At 41.5% G+C, this 15,636-nt stretch overlaps 1 protein-coding gene across 1 annotated transcript in view; it reads right to left on the reverse strand.

Annotated features, from left to right (window-relative positions):
• LOC311223466 (protein diaphanous homolog 3-like) overlaps positions 1–15,252 on the reverse strand; it is a gene marked incomplete at its 3' end in the record, with an annotated part of 594,292 nt that extends 579,040 nt beyond the window's left edge. The window contains exon 1 of the mRNA XM_084308253.1: positions 14,652–15,252. Coding sequence (XP_084164379.1) covers positions 14,652–14,786 — 135 coding nt within the window. The 5' untranslated portion in view covers positions 14,787–15,252. The remainder of the gene's footprint in view (positions 1–14,651) is intronic.
• Between the last annotated feature and the right edge of the window lie 384 nt (positions 15,253–15,636).

A 15,636-nucleotide genomic window follows, 5' to 3' on the forward strand; every position in this document is an offset into this window, starting at 1 on the left:
AGTCTACCCGCCAAGCATATTTCTTACCTGCCAAATTTTTTTTGATTAAAAAAATATATATATATATTTTATATAAAAAAAAAAAAATTAAATAAAATATATATTATATAATCATACTTGTAGTTGTATTATCTGCGAGACATCGCCACCACGCAATAAGTCAAAATGCTTGCTATCTGCAAACAGCTCCACTGTCTGTGTATACTTGAGTAGCCTCCAGCTCCAGCAAGGATTCTCCGGCCCTGCAGCTAGACCCTATATTCAGCTAGACCCTACATTCAGCATGCAAGGATTCTCCGGCGATGCAGCTGGACCCTATTTTTTAACGTTACGGTTATTTTGTCAAATCACATTCAACATGCCCTCAGCTAGAATACGCATTCAATCAATGTTATAAGACATTGATATCAGGAGCTATCTGTAGCTACTGCTAGCCCGGTAGATAACGTTAAGACAATTTAGTTTACTGGGACAGATCGATCTAAGTGAGCTAGCTAATGCGAGCTAGCTAACGAGGGAACGGAGGTATTATGTAGCTCATGGAGGTCCGATCTAGACTAGAGCAGACTGCTACCATTCTGAGAGCTTAACGTTAGCACTAGAGCTGCGGGCGAGCTGCTACCATTCTGAGAGCTTAACGTTAGCACTAGATGCTACCATTCTGAGAGCTTAACGTTAGCAGTGGCACTAGAGCTGCGGGCCGCTCTGTGTTGATACGAGCAGAAGCCAATAGTATCGCCCGGCTGGGCGGATATGACTCGTTGCCACGTTTTTTTCCAAAATAAGAATATCATACGAACCGAATGCTGCTAACTGCCGGAGCCATCGATATTATGACTCTAGCTGCGCTTGGGCCGGAAATGAGACCCGCACAGATTTTCAAAATAAGAGTATCATTATGAACTACACGTCCACACGCCACACGGCGGGCAGGGCTCTCAGTGGCAAGCGCCAAAGGTAAAAACTGAGCGCCCCTGGCGGGCGGCGGGCTTTAATTTCGCCCCGTGTGTGTGTGTGTGTGTGTGTGTGTGTGTGTGTGTGTGTGTGTGTGTGTGTGTGTGTGTGTGTGTGTGTGTGTGTGTGTGTGTTTGTGTGTGTGTGTGTAATGCACCGATACCAACAACCGCCTTACTGCGGTTAGTGGTTTTGGGGGCCTGCCACCCCCCCTAAAATAAATCCTAAGGGAAACACTGTACTGTTCTGGACTGGTCATTGCCCAAACTGACCTGGACATCATTGGGGTTTTAAAAGCAATTCAGAAATGTACATAAAAACACTTTCTGTGCCAAAAACGAGATATTACGTTTTTGGATTGTTTGATCTTTTTACTTTGATCCCCGCTCTACAGACTTGCCCGGAGTGATCTGCATCATTTTGGCACATCCCCACACACTAGAACTGCAAATGCCGATCGACTATCACCAGGTGGCAGTATCGTCCGTGTCTGAACTGGAATAGCTTGGTGTGGATACACCTATTCTTTTTTTTTTTTTTTTTTTTTTTTTTGCCCCTTTTCCTCTGAGACAGAGCGACAGAGCATTCGCCTCGAGATTTTTTTGCCTGAAGCCTATTTCCCGTATACACGAGTATAGACATCTACACGGGTAATCGCGATGGCGATACGATCACTTGGAATTATTCTTCTTGGAATACCTTCAGGCTAAGGTAAGGTACATTCTATGTCTATTTTACCGAATTTGAAACGTGCTTTTCTAACGATCACAGTTCTGTGTTTCACCGGACGAAAAACATGGTCGGCAAACACGACCACAGTTTTTAGTTCAAACGACCCCCCCCCCCCTTCTTGATGATTTTGTGAAGGTACATACATGTCATATACCTTTGATTTGAGAGTATTTGGGGTTTTCAGGGGATCAGCCAGAACGGTTTGGGCTTATTGCACATAATGCGTTTTATCTTGCGATCTATGAAAAAAGACTGGATTATCTTGGAAATGCGCGATGTTTAGCGTGTAATAAACTACAAACTACAGTGTGTGGAAACAAACTATTATTCCCATGTTGCACTACAAGTAGGGCTGGGCGATATGGCCTCTAAATTATATTGCGATATTTTTTGGCCATATCACGATACACGATATATATCGCGATATTTTGACATTTCCTCTAAAGCACTTAAAAATGCTTGATTTAACCCTTTGATGCATACAGTCACGACAATATGATGATTATAATAAGTCCCTGCAACATATGTTTGCATTATTAAACCATGAAGATGCTTTAAAAAATAATTAATTTAAAATGCACTAAGAGTAGTCTACTGACGCACTAATAAAAAAATGTATTTACATCTAAGACAATTTATATAAAAGACTTTTGCACAGTACTGTGTTTTCTATCCACTTTAGCCAAACACACACATGTATGTATGTATGTATGTATGTATATATATGTTGGAGCCAAAAAGCCTTTGTTTATTTCGTTTTATTTGTACTCACGGTACAGAGGTGTGGCATTTTCAGTCACCATGGCAACCACCACAGGGGTTGGTTACCCATTTATACTGATCAGTGGGTGACGAGCCGCAGGTGTGCAAGGGGAATAGCTAAACAGTTTTTGACCGTGTTCGTGTTGATGTGCCGTATAGGTCGGCGTTCAGTGTTATTAGTTAAAGAGTATTTTGTATTATATTATTTGGAGGAAAAAAGGTCAATAAAAGGATTGGCATATCGAAAATGATACGAGCACTCTGGACATTGAATTCTTCAAGCACGCGTCTAACTCAAGCCAGCCCACATGCCCCTCGCAGTAGGCTTATAGGTAAAGGCTCTACATAGTCAAAAACGAAGGCTCTTCGTTTGAAATGGACAATTGCCTTTGTTATTTACACCACTCTTACAGGAACACATGTGCTCCTAAATAAAATTTAAATAAAATCCAAATAAATATTTAGGAGCAGTGAAAATTGGGGACAAACATAGATAGCACATACCACCAAAATCACAAATTGGCCCATGCCTACTAGACGCAAAGGATATCGGTTGTCAAGCTGCTTTTGTATGTTGTAGTCTTGTCACGATACCAAAATTTTTACTTTGATACAGATAGGAAAGGCAATGGAATATATTATTAGATGACAGAACATGGAAAATTCTTTATACAATTATTTAATTCATTATAATTGCTGTCAAAGACTCAGCGGGAGGGAAGCCGGTGGGTGGTAATCTGGTCATTGTAAACAGCGACTCCTACAGGTCGGTCAGGGCGCCGGCACAGCAAGTAAGGGAGATGGTGAGGGTAGTGTGAGCCTCCCACACGTTACACCTCACCAATGAGAGTCCGCGCTGGCAGGTGAAAAGTGGCTGGCTGACTCCGCATGTATCAGAGGGGACATGCGATAGTATCTATCAACCCTCCCTAGACCGACCAGTGGGGGGCACATGCGAGCAACGACCAGGAAGGGGAGGGGGGAATTGGCACGACTAAATGGGATGGGAGAAAAAGAGGAGAAAAAAAAAGTGGATAAAAAAAAAATATATAGGTTTAGCTCTACAAACTACAACTACGTTTACATGGGGTTAATGGACGGCAAGGAAGGGGTCACTTCCCGGAAGGGGCGTGGCACTCAATGTGTTAATGAGGGTCAGTAAAAAATATATAATTGAATTGTGAGATTCCCCAAGATTCACACCACTACTGATTGTAGGCTCTGCCAATGTAAACATATCCCCCTTCCCCTAAAATATGCATTAGAAGAAAAAAGCATTTTATTAATCTCCTTGGGGAAATTCATCCTCTGCATTTGACCCATCCTAACTATTTAAGAGCAGTGGGCAGCCAGGCATTGTGGCACCCGGGGACCAACTCCAGTTGTAATGCCAGTTCCTTGGTCAAGGGCAATGGCATGAGTATACCTAGCATGTGTTTTTTGTTGTTGTTGTTTTTGTATATAAAAATGGTGTGGGAGGAAACGCACACAAAACACGGGGAGAACATGCAACACAGCAAGCCCCCCTGCTGGGATTTGAACCCAGGACCTTCTTGCTGTGAGGAAACCGTCCACTGTGCCACCATGCAATCATGTGCACCTTTAGAAATAAATTAAACATATTCACTCACACCACCCCCACTGCCCCAGCTCAACCATCTTCGCCGCCCAAGATTTCCCACCCACCCCAATCCCAGGACACCCACCTCCACAAAGTCCTTAAGGTTAAGTCCTGTTGATATGAACAAAGCCTGGCCATGCTTAATTCAAAACACGGATCCATATATTAATTAAAGACTGTAAACATTCTCAAGAGACCAACGACTCATGAGGACTAATGAGGCATTTTCTTTTTCCTAATTTTTCTTTACTTTTGAAAAGGTTCAATAAAACACCATCCCAAAAGTGCATATTTGCACATACATTAACACAATTATTCTGTTCCTCCTTGTGGCAATTCTATAAGCACTGAAAACAAGCAATCTAGTTCCTTCTAGTCACATCTCATGGTGTTGAGGTGCCACCTATTGGACCACCTTCTTACTGCATGAAGCCAAAAGATAATAGTGTCAGAATGTGTTCATTATAGGCCCATAAGGTGCCATTCAAAACAGGACTCTGGGCCAGTCACCTGCTTTTCTTTTTTAAAGGGATATTTCACTTCAGTAGAACATATCCAGGTGTCAGTCTAATTAACCATCCATTCATTTTGGTGACCTAGTCTAATAAATATCATAATTCTGAAATATGAACAAACTACTGCTGTTTGTTCACATGGGAGGAATGGTGGTGTTGACCTAAGACTGCTGCATTTTGACCAGTTCTACTAAAGTGAAATATGCCTTTAATTCTTTTCACAACATGCATTAGAAACTGTGATGAGAATTCAGGACTAACCTTTGTAAATAGGTAACGATTCTATATCATGCACAATGTCCATGTATATATCTTAACACAAAGCAGAATCCCATGTGTTACTCTTACTGTACTCTTGGGCCAATTCCAAATTGTGCAAACAATGACTGGAAATCAACCTGCATTTCTAGCCTCATTTCGAGGCATCACATTTCTACATTAGTTTTGTGTCACTCAAGGAGTAATCCACTGTAGGTTTTGTTTACACAGTCTGGCATCCTGCATGCCTTACACAGCACAGTAGAGAAACACAAGGCAGACACAATAGCAGTCAGTTTGCAGTGGTAGAACGCACACGGATTAGCCTACAGAGCTAAAGCTTCTGCTAATTTTAGCATTTTGATTTCCTTCCAGCAAAACAAGTCGACAAACAGACAAGGTCAGTAATTGCACAATGGAACAACCAGCAATAATCCTTCATTGAAAACAAAACTTCAGAATTGTCTGCATGAACTGCTGAACTGTCTGGGCATACAAAAAAATATTGTTTGTTTCCTGTTGGTTGTCAGTTAAGGCCATGGGTAGGTAGGGAATTTATTTAATTAAATGTTTTATTTTATTCTTTCCCACGGCGACTATGGATAGGGAATTTCTTTATTTAATTAAAATGTTCACAACAACATGGATGCATGTACTCTGCCAGCATGTTTAATATCCATAATACTAAAGGTTTGACTAAGATTTTTATGAAACTTTATTGTAAAAAGAAAAATAATAAAGATTTGATAAAACATTTAAAAATATTTAACTCATAAAATAAATTGGGTCGCACCTAAATCGGCAGGGTCGGTCGGCAACCGGAAACAAACCATTTTTTCTTTTAGGCCCTACCATGCTTTTTGTAAATGTTATGTACATTATACCCGTTATGTCTTATTCTTATTACTTGTATTATTGCACAAATGTCTTATTCTCATTCCTATTCTTATTACTTGTATTATTGCACAATCGCTGCGGGCATGGGCCCCCGCATTTCACTGTATGCTTGTATGCCGTGACAAATAAAACTCTTGACTTGACTTGACTAATTATCGATATTGTTTCATCACGATACGAATACGATACGATATCGATTCTTTGGACAACGATACGATATTTGCCGATATCTGCCACGATACGATGCAGGTGCCTGCAATCGATATGAGACGATATCATAAGCCCATTTAACACAATCAGTAACATTTAGATCAACTCAAAAAAGGTAATGAAAATATAATTTGAAAAAAAATTATTTAGCTCTTCCAGACATTTCAATGAAAAAACAACCTATTGTTTTTAATACAAATAGACCTCCTGTTCACTGTAATGTGCCACGTCTTGATATATTGAGCTTTAAACTTCAAGTAAATGTTTTTGGAACTCACAACTCGCAACCTAAAACCCCATCCTCTCCCAAACCGTTTCTACAATTGTTTTATGTTGCATGATGATCATGAATTCATTTATTATTATTTATTTTTTTATATTTGAATATCAACATTATCTGTCCATCCTCAGTAATCCTCAGTTTACTATAATATACTCCTGACTTCATCGTCTTTCCAAACACACGCACACACAGAGAAAGGGAGAGTGCCCCCCCCCCATTTCCCTTTCCCCGGTCCACACTTTCTGCTGTTCTCTATGACTCTGCCTCTGATCAGGATTAGCTTGTTAGCTTACGCTAACGTAACGTTAATTTCGGGCGATGTGGGCATTAGGGCTGCAACGATTAGTCGACATAATCGACGATGTCGATCATAAAAATTCGTCGTCGCAGATTTTTTGTGTCGATGTGTCATATAAAAAGTAAACAGAGAGCCGGTAACGTTCATTCAAAACTGCGCGAATGCACCACAGGAAGTGCTGGGGCAGTATAATTTCCCTTGTCTGCCATGACTGCATTCTGTGTACTAACGACAAAGAAGAAGAAGAAAGCAGCAGCGAGCACTCTGGAACAGTGATGACAGCAGACAGCTACTCGGATCATGGGTACGTTTTAGCTTACATGTTGGAAAACAGAATGTCTCATGGATAATGCTTGCTAAGCGAACGCTATTTCAGTTAATATGTTGAGGCTGCGTGTCCACCAACTACTATAACTAGGGATGTCCGATATTATCGGCCTACCGATATTATCGGCCGATATCGGCATTAAAATGTGATATCGGAAAATATCTGTATGGGTTTTCAAATTTTTTTTTTTACATTTCTATAACCTTTATTTACCCAGGCAAGCAAGTAAGAACAAATTCTGATTTTATTTATTGTCAAAAGTATGCATAATGTTGTGTTAATTCCACAACAAGAGATATGTAATGTTAATTACCAGGGGAAACCCTGCATATATCGGTATCGGAAATTAAGAGTTGGACAATATCGGTATAGGTAAAAAAGCCAATATCGAGCATCCCTAACTATAACGTTAGCTAACGTTAAACGGTGCCAAGCTTACAGGCTACTAGAGCTTGGCTAGGCTACCTGTGTTTACAGCTCTGTGAATTAGCACCAAGTGTCGTATTTTTGCAGACTGGAGTATTAATTAGGTAAGTTAAGATAGCTAGTGCCAACGTCCACTGTCTATATAGCGCCATGGCAGACTAGGCTGCTTTTTTTTCTCAGTTGAAAAAAGTTGAACTTTTTGGGCTAAGACTGCAGAGACAGGGAACGTTAGTGCTAGCTATCTTATGATTTATAAGTTTGCTATAGCAATGCAATCACAGGTTCCTTTATGGACGCTGTCATTTGTAAATGGTGTGTTCCTCTGCAGGAGATCAGAGTAAGACACACACACACAGCTCCTCTCACTCACACACAGCAAACAAAAGACCTAGAAGTCTGTCTGATCTGACTCATCCACCTCCTCTCCTCTTACAGCTGTTGGAGATGGTGGAGCCTAGTGAGTGGATCCACCAGGGCTCGAGACTAACGATGTCCCGTCGTCCCAGGGACGATCAAATATTGATTTGGGACGAACAGAAATCTTTTTTGGGACTCAAACGGGACGGAGAGGATTTTATTTTTTTCACAGGAAATGTCAATTAGCCAACTGTCAGTGCGCGCATATATATATTAATTATTCTACGTTAATAAAACATACCTGGTGATCAACTACAGTTTGCTGTAAACATTATGATATGTGTGTAGTGTTCTAATAACGACGGCTGCAGCGGGAGCTGGCTCATGCTGGATTTGCGAATAGCATGCAACTGCAGAGCCGCAGAGCCAGGGGCGCTTTCAGGTCCGGTCACAGGCTACTGTGCAATACTCCAATTCAGCCATTGGCAATTCAGCCGTTGGGTGGGGGCGCTGTTGAGCGGGCCTGTGACCGGACCTGAAAGCGCCCCTGGCTCTGCGGCTCTGCAGCTCTGCAGCTCTGCAGCTGCATACTATTGGGATTCGTTGGGACTTGGGAGCAGCACGGAGTCTCGACTCGGGACTTATTTTATTTTATTTTAGCAGCAGTTATCAATATCGACCAGGAGGACAGCGCGATCTAAAGGACGTGTTTCATTACTAGTCAAGTGTCATTACTTTAGTTATCAAAGGTGGAATCTCTGGACGCAATGACATTATATAGTTTAAAGCTAAACTACGTTTTTCTTTCTTGTTAGAAGAGGGATAACTTATTCAGTTAGATTTGATTTGATCTTTATTTATCTCTAACATTTTCAACCATAAACACACACATTTGTAATAACAAAAAAAACTAAAACGAAATAAAATACAAATACATTTAAATATATTTTCCTATGGAAGGAATAATCAACATGGCTCCAATTGGTTGACTATAACAGCACCGTGACCAAATATCCCTATACTAGCACCTTGTTAAACACTTTTTTTTTATATATATATATATATATATATATATATATATATATATTTATTTATTTTTAATCATAATTATTCTTGTGAAATCTTTCCACCTGGGAGCCTTTTGACTAAATCAATTTATTCTCCCCTTCTCTGAATGGTGTTTCTTATGGCAATAACAACTATAGACGACAAAACCAAAGTAAAGAAACAACAACCTTTGATTTTTGGGACGGTTACATTCACTTTGGGACGGTTAAAATTGTATTTCGGGACGGTTCTGGGACGGTGGTGAAAAAAGTTAGTCTGGAGCCCTGGGATCCACGTCACCCTCTTGGACCAGGTTTACAGCCCCATCAGAACCACATTGCTGGGGCAGAGGCTGCTACTTTTAACCAGTCAGAGACTAAGAGCCACAAAGATTACTGTGATACCACAAAGAGCCACACCATATACCAGCGTTTCTCAACCTTTTTTTTCAGTCACGGCACCCTTCATGTGTTTATAGGTCTCACCCTCTGGCATCTGAAGTTGCTAATGTCTTTTTTATTTGGGCCTCACAGGGTTAAAAGTACCCTGTGAGACCCACGGTTGCAAAATTACAAAATCACTTTTAGCCATTTAAAAAAAGAATGTTTATTTAAAAAATGTTAAGCACATGTATAGTCAATTGGTCCTGTTGTTCAGCCTCACAATGCTATTTGATAGTAAATGTGTTTTATATGTACCACCCTCTGAAGTTGCTAATGTCTTTTTAATTTTGGCCTCACAGGGTTAACCTCTTAAGCCCGAGATATACAGTAAAAGTGTATATTTTCAGCATTACTTTTGTTTACCAATTATTTTAACTGTTATTAGTGAAATATAAGATTATAGAAATCTCAGGGCATTGAGTCGGAAACCGGCGCATATTGACAGGAGGAAGTGGCACAGCCAAAAGTGAGTGTAGTCTTTTGAAGGAAGAGACTCAGGGCTTTCGAATTTCGAAAAACTACCCTACACAGCTCACACCAGCCCCTGTCAATCATCTGACTTCTGGATTTACTTTTTTATTTCTCTTATTTTTTGGGATTATCTCCCACAAACCTGAATGTTATTGCCATAAAACAGAACGCAGTTAGTTTCTCTACCTTTCTGTGAACGTCTTGCAAAAAACGGTGTTGCAATACGATGTATAAGGTATAAGATTTTTTCTTCTTCCTGTTCCTTTCGGCCATGGTATTTTTTGTGAATTATGTGAATATGTACTGTTGGACTGTGGTGATTCCATGTACGGATAAATAAAATGAAAAATGGTGGAGAAATTTACATTATAAAAAAAGATGGCAGAATTCAGTACTGTATCTACAAAACCTTCTGTTTAATCATCTTCCCTTTCCTAGATTTTTCAGGTCTGGTCAATGTTAGCATGGTGTTATTCACAGTCAAAGATATATATATATATATTTTTTTTTAAATAGAATTGATATTCTCCTTTGGTTCATTACAATTTACTCAAGCCTAGTAACAGACACACTATTTCTGACACTGATCCATATATGTCCCTAGATTCAGATACCAAGAACATGCAAATGGACCATTTAAAAAAAATCAATGTTTATTCTACGTCCTTACGGAATGAGTGACAAAAAAATAAAAATAAAAAAAAAAAAGTAAGAAAAAAGAAGTTTAAAAAAAATATATTATAATTTTTTTTTTAATGGATGGAAGAGCCGCACATTGACGGGCAAAGAGCCGCATGCGGCTCGCGAGCCACGGGTTGGCCACCCCTGCCCTAGAACATTGCGGTATATAGTTCATATTCACAACGCTATAAAATGGGAACGTATTGATGAAAAAATTATTTCTTTATTGTATATTGAAGTGAAGGTTTATACTGTCAATTGACAATGACAATGGACACATAGCAATAATATAAAATATAGATTTAGCTCTACAAATAACCTCACGCAGTAGTGAAACCTTGTAATGAAAAGCTGGCCTCATAGAGTGGGATTAGACGGGCCCCAATGGCCATGAATGTGTTAAAACATCACAATGAGAAATCATTATTTAAAGCTTGTTTAGGCTTGTTAATCTGAAAGCGTCAAATCCCCCAAATGACAAGGAGTGGATACAGACAGGTGACAAACATGAATAAATTAGTGGAGAAACATAACAAAAGCAGATGCTTCCGTACAGGTGTTACTGCATGATGCCATTAAGTGATTAACATCCTGTCATGCTCTGTGGCATGTATACAAATGGTGTATACTCTTGTCCTCTGACAAGAGGAAAAGTTACTTTGAAGGGGGGTATATTATTGGGGCATGGATGGCAGGAGCTTCGGTCAGACAAAACATTTCTGATGGGAGTGGTCTCCCCCAGGATGACAACACCATCATCCGCAGCACATGACGGGTCACTGAATAGTTTGACGAGTATGAAAATTATGTGAATCATATGCTATGGCCTTTGCAGTCACCAGATATTTTTTTACCTCCCCTCCACCATTCTGCTATGACAGCCTGAATTTCGCCAAGGGGATAAATAAACAAATATCTCAACGCAGTTGGATTTTGGACCAACGTGTTTTGGTGCCCTCTTCTGCCTAAATTACATTGCAGAGAGCCAGATCCATAAAGAGTAAGACTAGGCAAAACAAACTACACTACTATTAAGTGTATTCACTATATGCAACTGTGTGTGTGTGTGTGTGTGTGCGTGCGTGTGTGTGTGTGTGTGTGTGTGTGTGCGTGCGTGCAGGGACCGAAACTAAAGCCCGCCGCCCGCCAGGGGCGCTCAGTTTTTACCTTTGGCGCTTGACACTTAGAGGGCTGCCCGCCGTGTGGCGTGTAGACGTGTAGTTCATAACGATACTCTTATTTTGATTGTGCGAGTAGCCGAGTACAGATTATAGCCTCTCTCGTCTTTTTTTTCTCCGCCGCGAGAACGTTAAAAAACTACAAGTCCCACATTGCACTCAAGTCAACGGTCCAATCACAGTAGAGTGACGTGACTGGTTTCATGAGAAAGAAAGCAAATGACCAATCGGAAGCTCTCATTTGGCTTGTTTACTTCCTGAAACGCCACCATTGCGATATGCGGGCAGTCTGCTCTAGTGTATATCGGACCTCCATGAGCTACCGTTACTGTTTAAACAATGACCCAGTCAACTATTCACTTTTAGTTTAATACATGACGAGGCATTGTCTAACGGTATCTAGCTGGCTAGCTACTGATAGCTGCTGATATCAACAAATGCTCCAGCAATAGTCGACTCGAGTGCATAATACCTCCGTTCCCTCGTTAGCTAGCTCACGTTAGCTAGCTCACATTAGATCTATCTGTCCCAGTAAACTAAATTGTCTTAACGTTATCTACCGGGCTAGCAGTAGCTACAGATAGCTCCTGATATCAATGTCTTATAACATTGATTGAATGCGTATTCTAGCTGAGGGCATGTTGAATGTGATTTGACAAAACCGTAACGTTATACCAATAGGGTCCAGCTGCATCGCCGGAGAATCCTTGCATGCTGAATGTAGGGTCTAGCTGAATATAGGGTCTAGCTGCAGGGCCGGAGAATCCTTGCTGGAGCTGGAGGCTACTCAAGTATACACACAGACAGTGGAGCTGTTTGCAGATAGCAAGCATTTTGACTTATTGCGTGGTGGCGATGTCTCGCAGATAATACAACTACAAGTATGATTATATAATATATATTTTATTTTAAAAAAAAATTATATAAAATATATATATATTTTGGCAGGTAAGAAATATGCTTGGTGGGTAGATTCTTCCCATCTACCCGCCACTGGCCGGTGAGTCAAAAAGTTAATTTCGCTCCCTGTGTGCGTGTGTGTGTGTGTTTCATTCGATTCAAATGTATTGCCATTATATAGCACAAGTACAGTACAACGAAAATAAGTTAAGTATCCAGCCAGAGTGAAAATGTAACAGTAAAGTGCAATAGTAATATACAATGTACATGTGATTAAATTGGATATAAAATATATAAATGAGTGCAACTGAGTAATAGTGCTGATCAGATGTATGATGTATGCGTGGTGGCAGGCAGCAGCTAGGTGGGGGTGGCAGCTATATTTAATCCAGATTTCCCTCGTTCCTCCTGCTATGTGGCTACATAACGTGACCCACCGACGACGCAGGGGGTGTTTTCCCATCGACATTCGACACCAACCTGAACACACTTTCAGTGCCACGGACGACATATCTGGTTTTATTAGGCCCCCCAATCACCCAATGAGTGCCCACAACGACAAATATCGTTTTATTGTTTTATTATCTGAAATCATATTTCATCAACCGAGTCTCCCGTTGGTACAGCAGCCCCTACAGGAGCTCAGAATGGAAAAAAGCGCCCCCTATCGTCTATCCCTGTGTAACTGCAGGTCAGTCACTTAGACTGACCTGGGATCTGTAGATATGTAGGGGCGGAGCCAGCTGGTTCCTTGTGCTGGCGAGCAGTCTGATCAACATGGAAGTCATCGCGGGACGGGAATCAGCCTGGAATATATATTTACAGCAGCAAATACTTCGACAATGTTGACTGGAAAACGAGTCATTAGGCGTGTTCGAGATGGATTTCAGTTCGCCTCGAAAGTAGACGAGAGTAGCCGAGTGCAGCCGGGGGAGGAGTCAGAACGTCGGACACTTCAGATTTCACGAGAGCCTCTCGCCTAGTCTCGCATGGCAGATACGCTTTCACTTCACCACCACACACATTACACATACTGTCCAGCTCATTATAATGCGATGGCCCTGTGCAAAATTAGATTAGATTCAAATGTACAGCACACCATATACTGATAGTGGAATATACTATTCATAAATCATATACCATAATGTATACCATCTTGTTGCGTGCTCCTGGCCACCGCAGTGCACGCACACACAACACGCAACTTGAAGTTTATCATGATGATATGATGAATGAATGAATGAATGAATGAAAACTTTATTTGAAGAAGCTCAGTTGGTACCCAAACTCCTGTATCCAATAATAATAATAATAAATATATCTGATAGACGGGTAGACGGGACCCGTACTGTAATAAAGTCTTCAATCAATCAATCAATCAATCAATCAAACGTCTCATAACTTCCTCTTGTGGGCGTGGCTGGTGGTGACAACCAGGTGACAACTATTCTGAGCCAATAGGCGCTTTGCGCAACGACAGCAAGTCGTTCCCCATCATGGATTTGCGTGGAGCAGCCGGGTGAGAGGTACTGTGGCGCCTCGCTCTGAAGGCTGTGCGTGGCTCGGTCCCGCGATATTTCCGCGCCTCGTCTCGTCAGATTTTCAGAGCAAGTCGGACAACATTCTAACCGTCATGCAACGCGCTTGGCGAGGCCGTAGTAAAACCTGCGCAGATCTGCGTCCGCCTATCCCATCTCGAACACGCCTATTGATAAACGACAGGCAGATTAGACACATAGCCATAATTTAAAACATAGATTAGGCGTTTTTAGCGCTAACATTGAAGTGGATGGTGGGCATTCAACGGGAAAATCAAGGTTAAGCAAGGGCTCTGAAAGTGTTAAGAGGGGGTGTCCCCCACCCACCCCTCCTACCCAAACCCCCCCCCCCACCCCACCCACCCAACCACCTCCAAATGTACAGTCCCCCCCACCCCCACCCCACCTACCCAACCTCTTCCAATGTACAGTTTCTACGTCAAATGTATATACTCTCTTTTCTAGACTCTTTTTGTATCACAAACAGTACTGTATGTGCAAATCTGGTATGTCATAATAAATGTATAGATGTAGCAGTACTGTCTATCTGTATGCCGTGTGTCATATATGTTAACTTATGATGAAAATGGGGGACCCTGATGTAAACAAGACGAGTCTTTCTCTGGTCTGCACCCCTTAACAATTGTGTATTGAGCCTTACTGTATTGTACCCATTCTGCAATCTGTTAATACAGTTTTCAATCAATCAATCAAGAACAGATAGGCGACAGGCCAGCTGTCATCATACTTACAAACTTGGGTTTTCGGTCTCCCTCTTCATAGCCGGCAGACGTTGTGCTGCTGCTGTTGTACGAGCCGGTGAATCCCTTCTTCTTCTGAACTTTACCTTCTCGTCCAGCGGTGGACTCGACCCGATAACCCTCCATGGTCGGAGACGTGATGATGTGACTAGTTAACGTTCGTTCACTTCTGCGATTAACGAGTTTAAGGCTAAGCAAGCTAACAAGCTATAATATAGCCACGTTAGCTTAGCGGTGCACGTAACCCGGTTAACGTGGTGAACTTAGAACAAATGGAACGTTACAAATAACCATTTGTAGCTGGTGTCGACTGGCTAGTGAGGTTAACTTAAAGTAATTACCCGCTGTCATCCGCACGGCGACGGTCCACGAGCAAAAAACATCGGTAGCTAACCGTCAAGATGGCTAAACTAATCACATCGGTTAATCCAATTTATGGATTTATGTCTCCGTGAGCAGGTAGCGCGTGGTAAACAATGACAACGTCTTAATATAGTCCAATGAAAGCCAAGCTAAATGTCACTTGAGGCGCCGCAACTTAATGTGCACGGTTGGTGTATAATAATTCATACAACATGGCTAACTAACGTCAGAGAGCTGAAGAACGTTGCATTATTTTTTTTGACAGAACCGCGCCACAGCAGGCTGTCAGAGAGGCTTCTTGAACCCGACCAATAGGGATGGCTAGTGTCCACTGATGACAAGGAACCGTGTGGCGATTGGTCCGACGCCTTCTGTTTACAACGTGGGAACAGCGGGATTGGTCCATGTGTGCCGCCACTCACTCCATTCTTCTTTTCTGAACTTATGCATAGTACCGCCCCCTAAAGCGGAGACGCTGGATACAAGGAAACTATAAAGTAAGGAAGGGCCACACACGTCAGAATACCAATATATAGATGCCGGCCCAGACCACCTTGGTGTCAGTTATATATTAAAATACATCAACCAATCAAACGTTAGCTATGCTGATCCC

Source organism: Notolepis coatsorum (assembly GCF_963971535.1).
Source record: "Notolepis coatsorum genome assembly, chromosome: 2".
Taxonomy (NCBI): Eukaryota; Metazoa; Chordata; class Actinopteri; order Aulopiformes; family Paralepididae; genus Notolepis; species Notolepis coatsorum.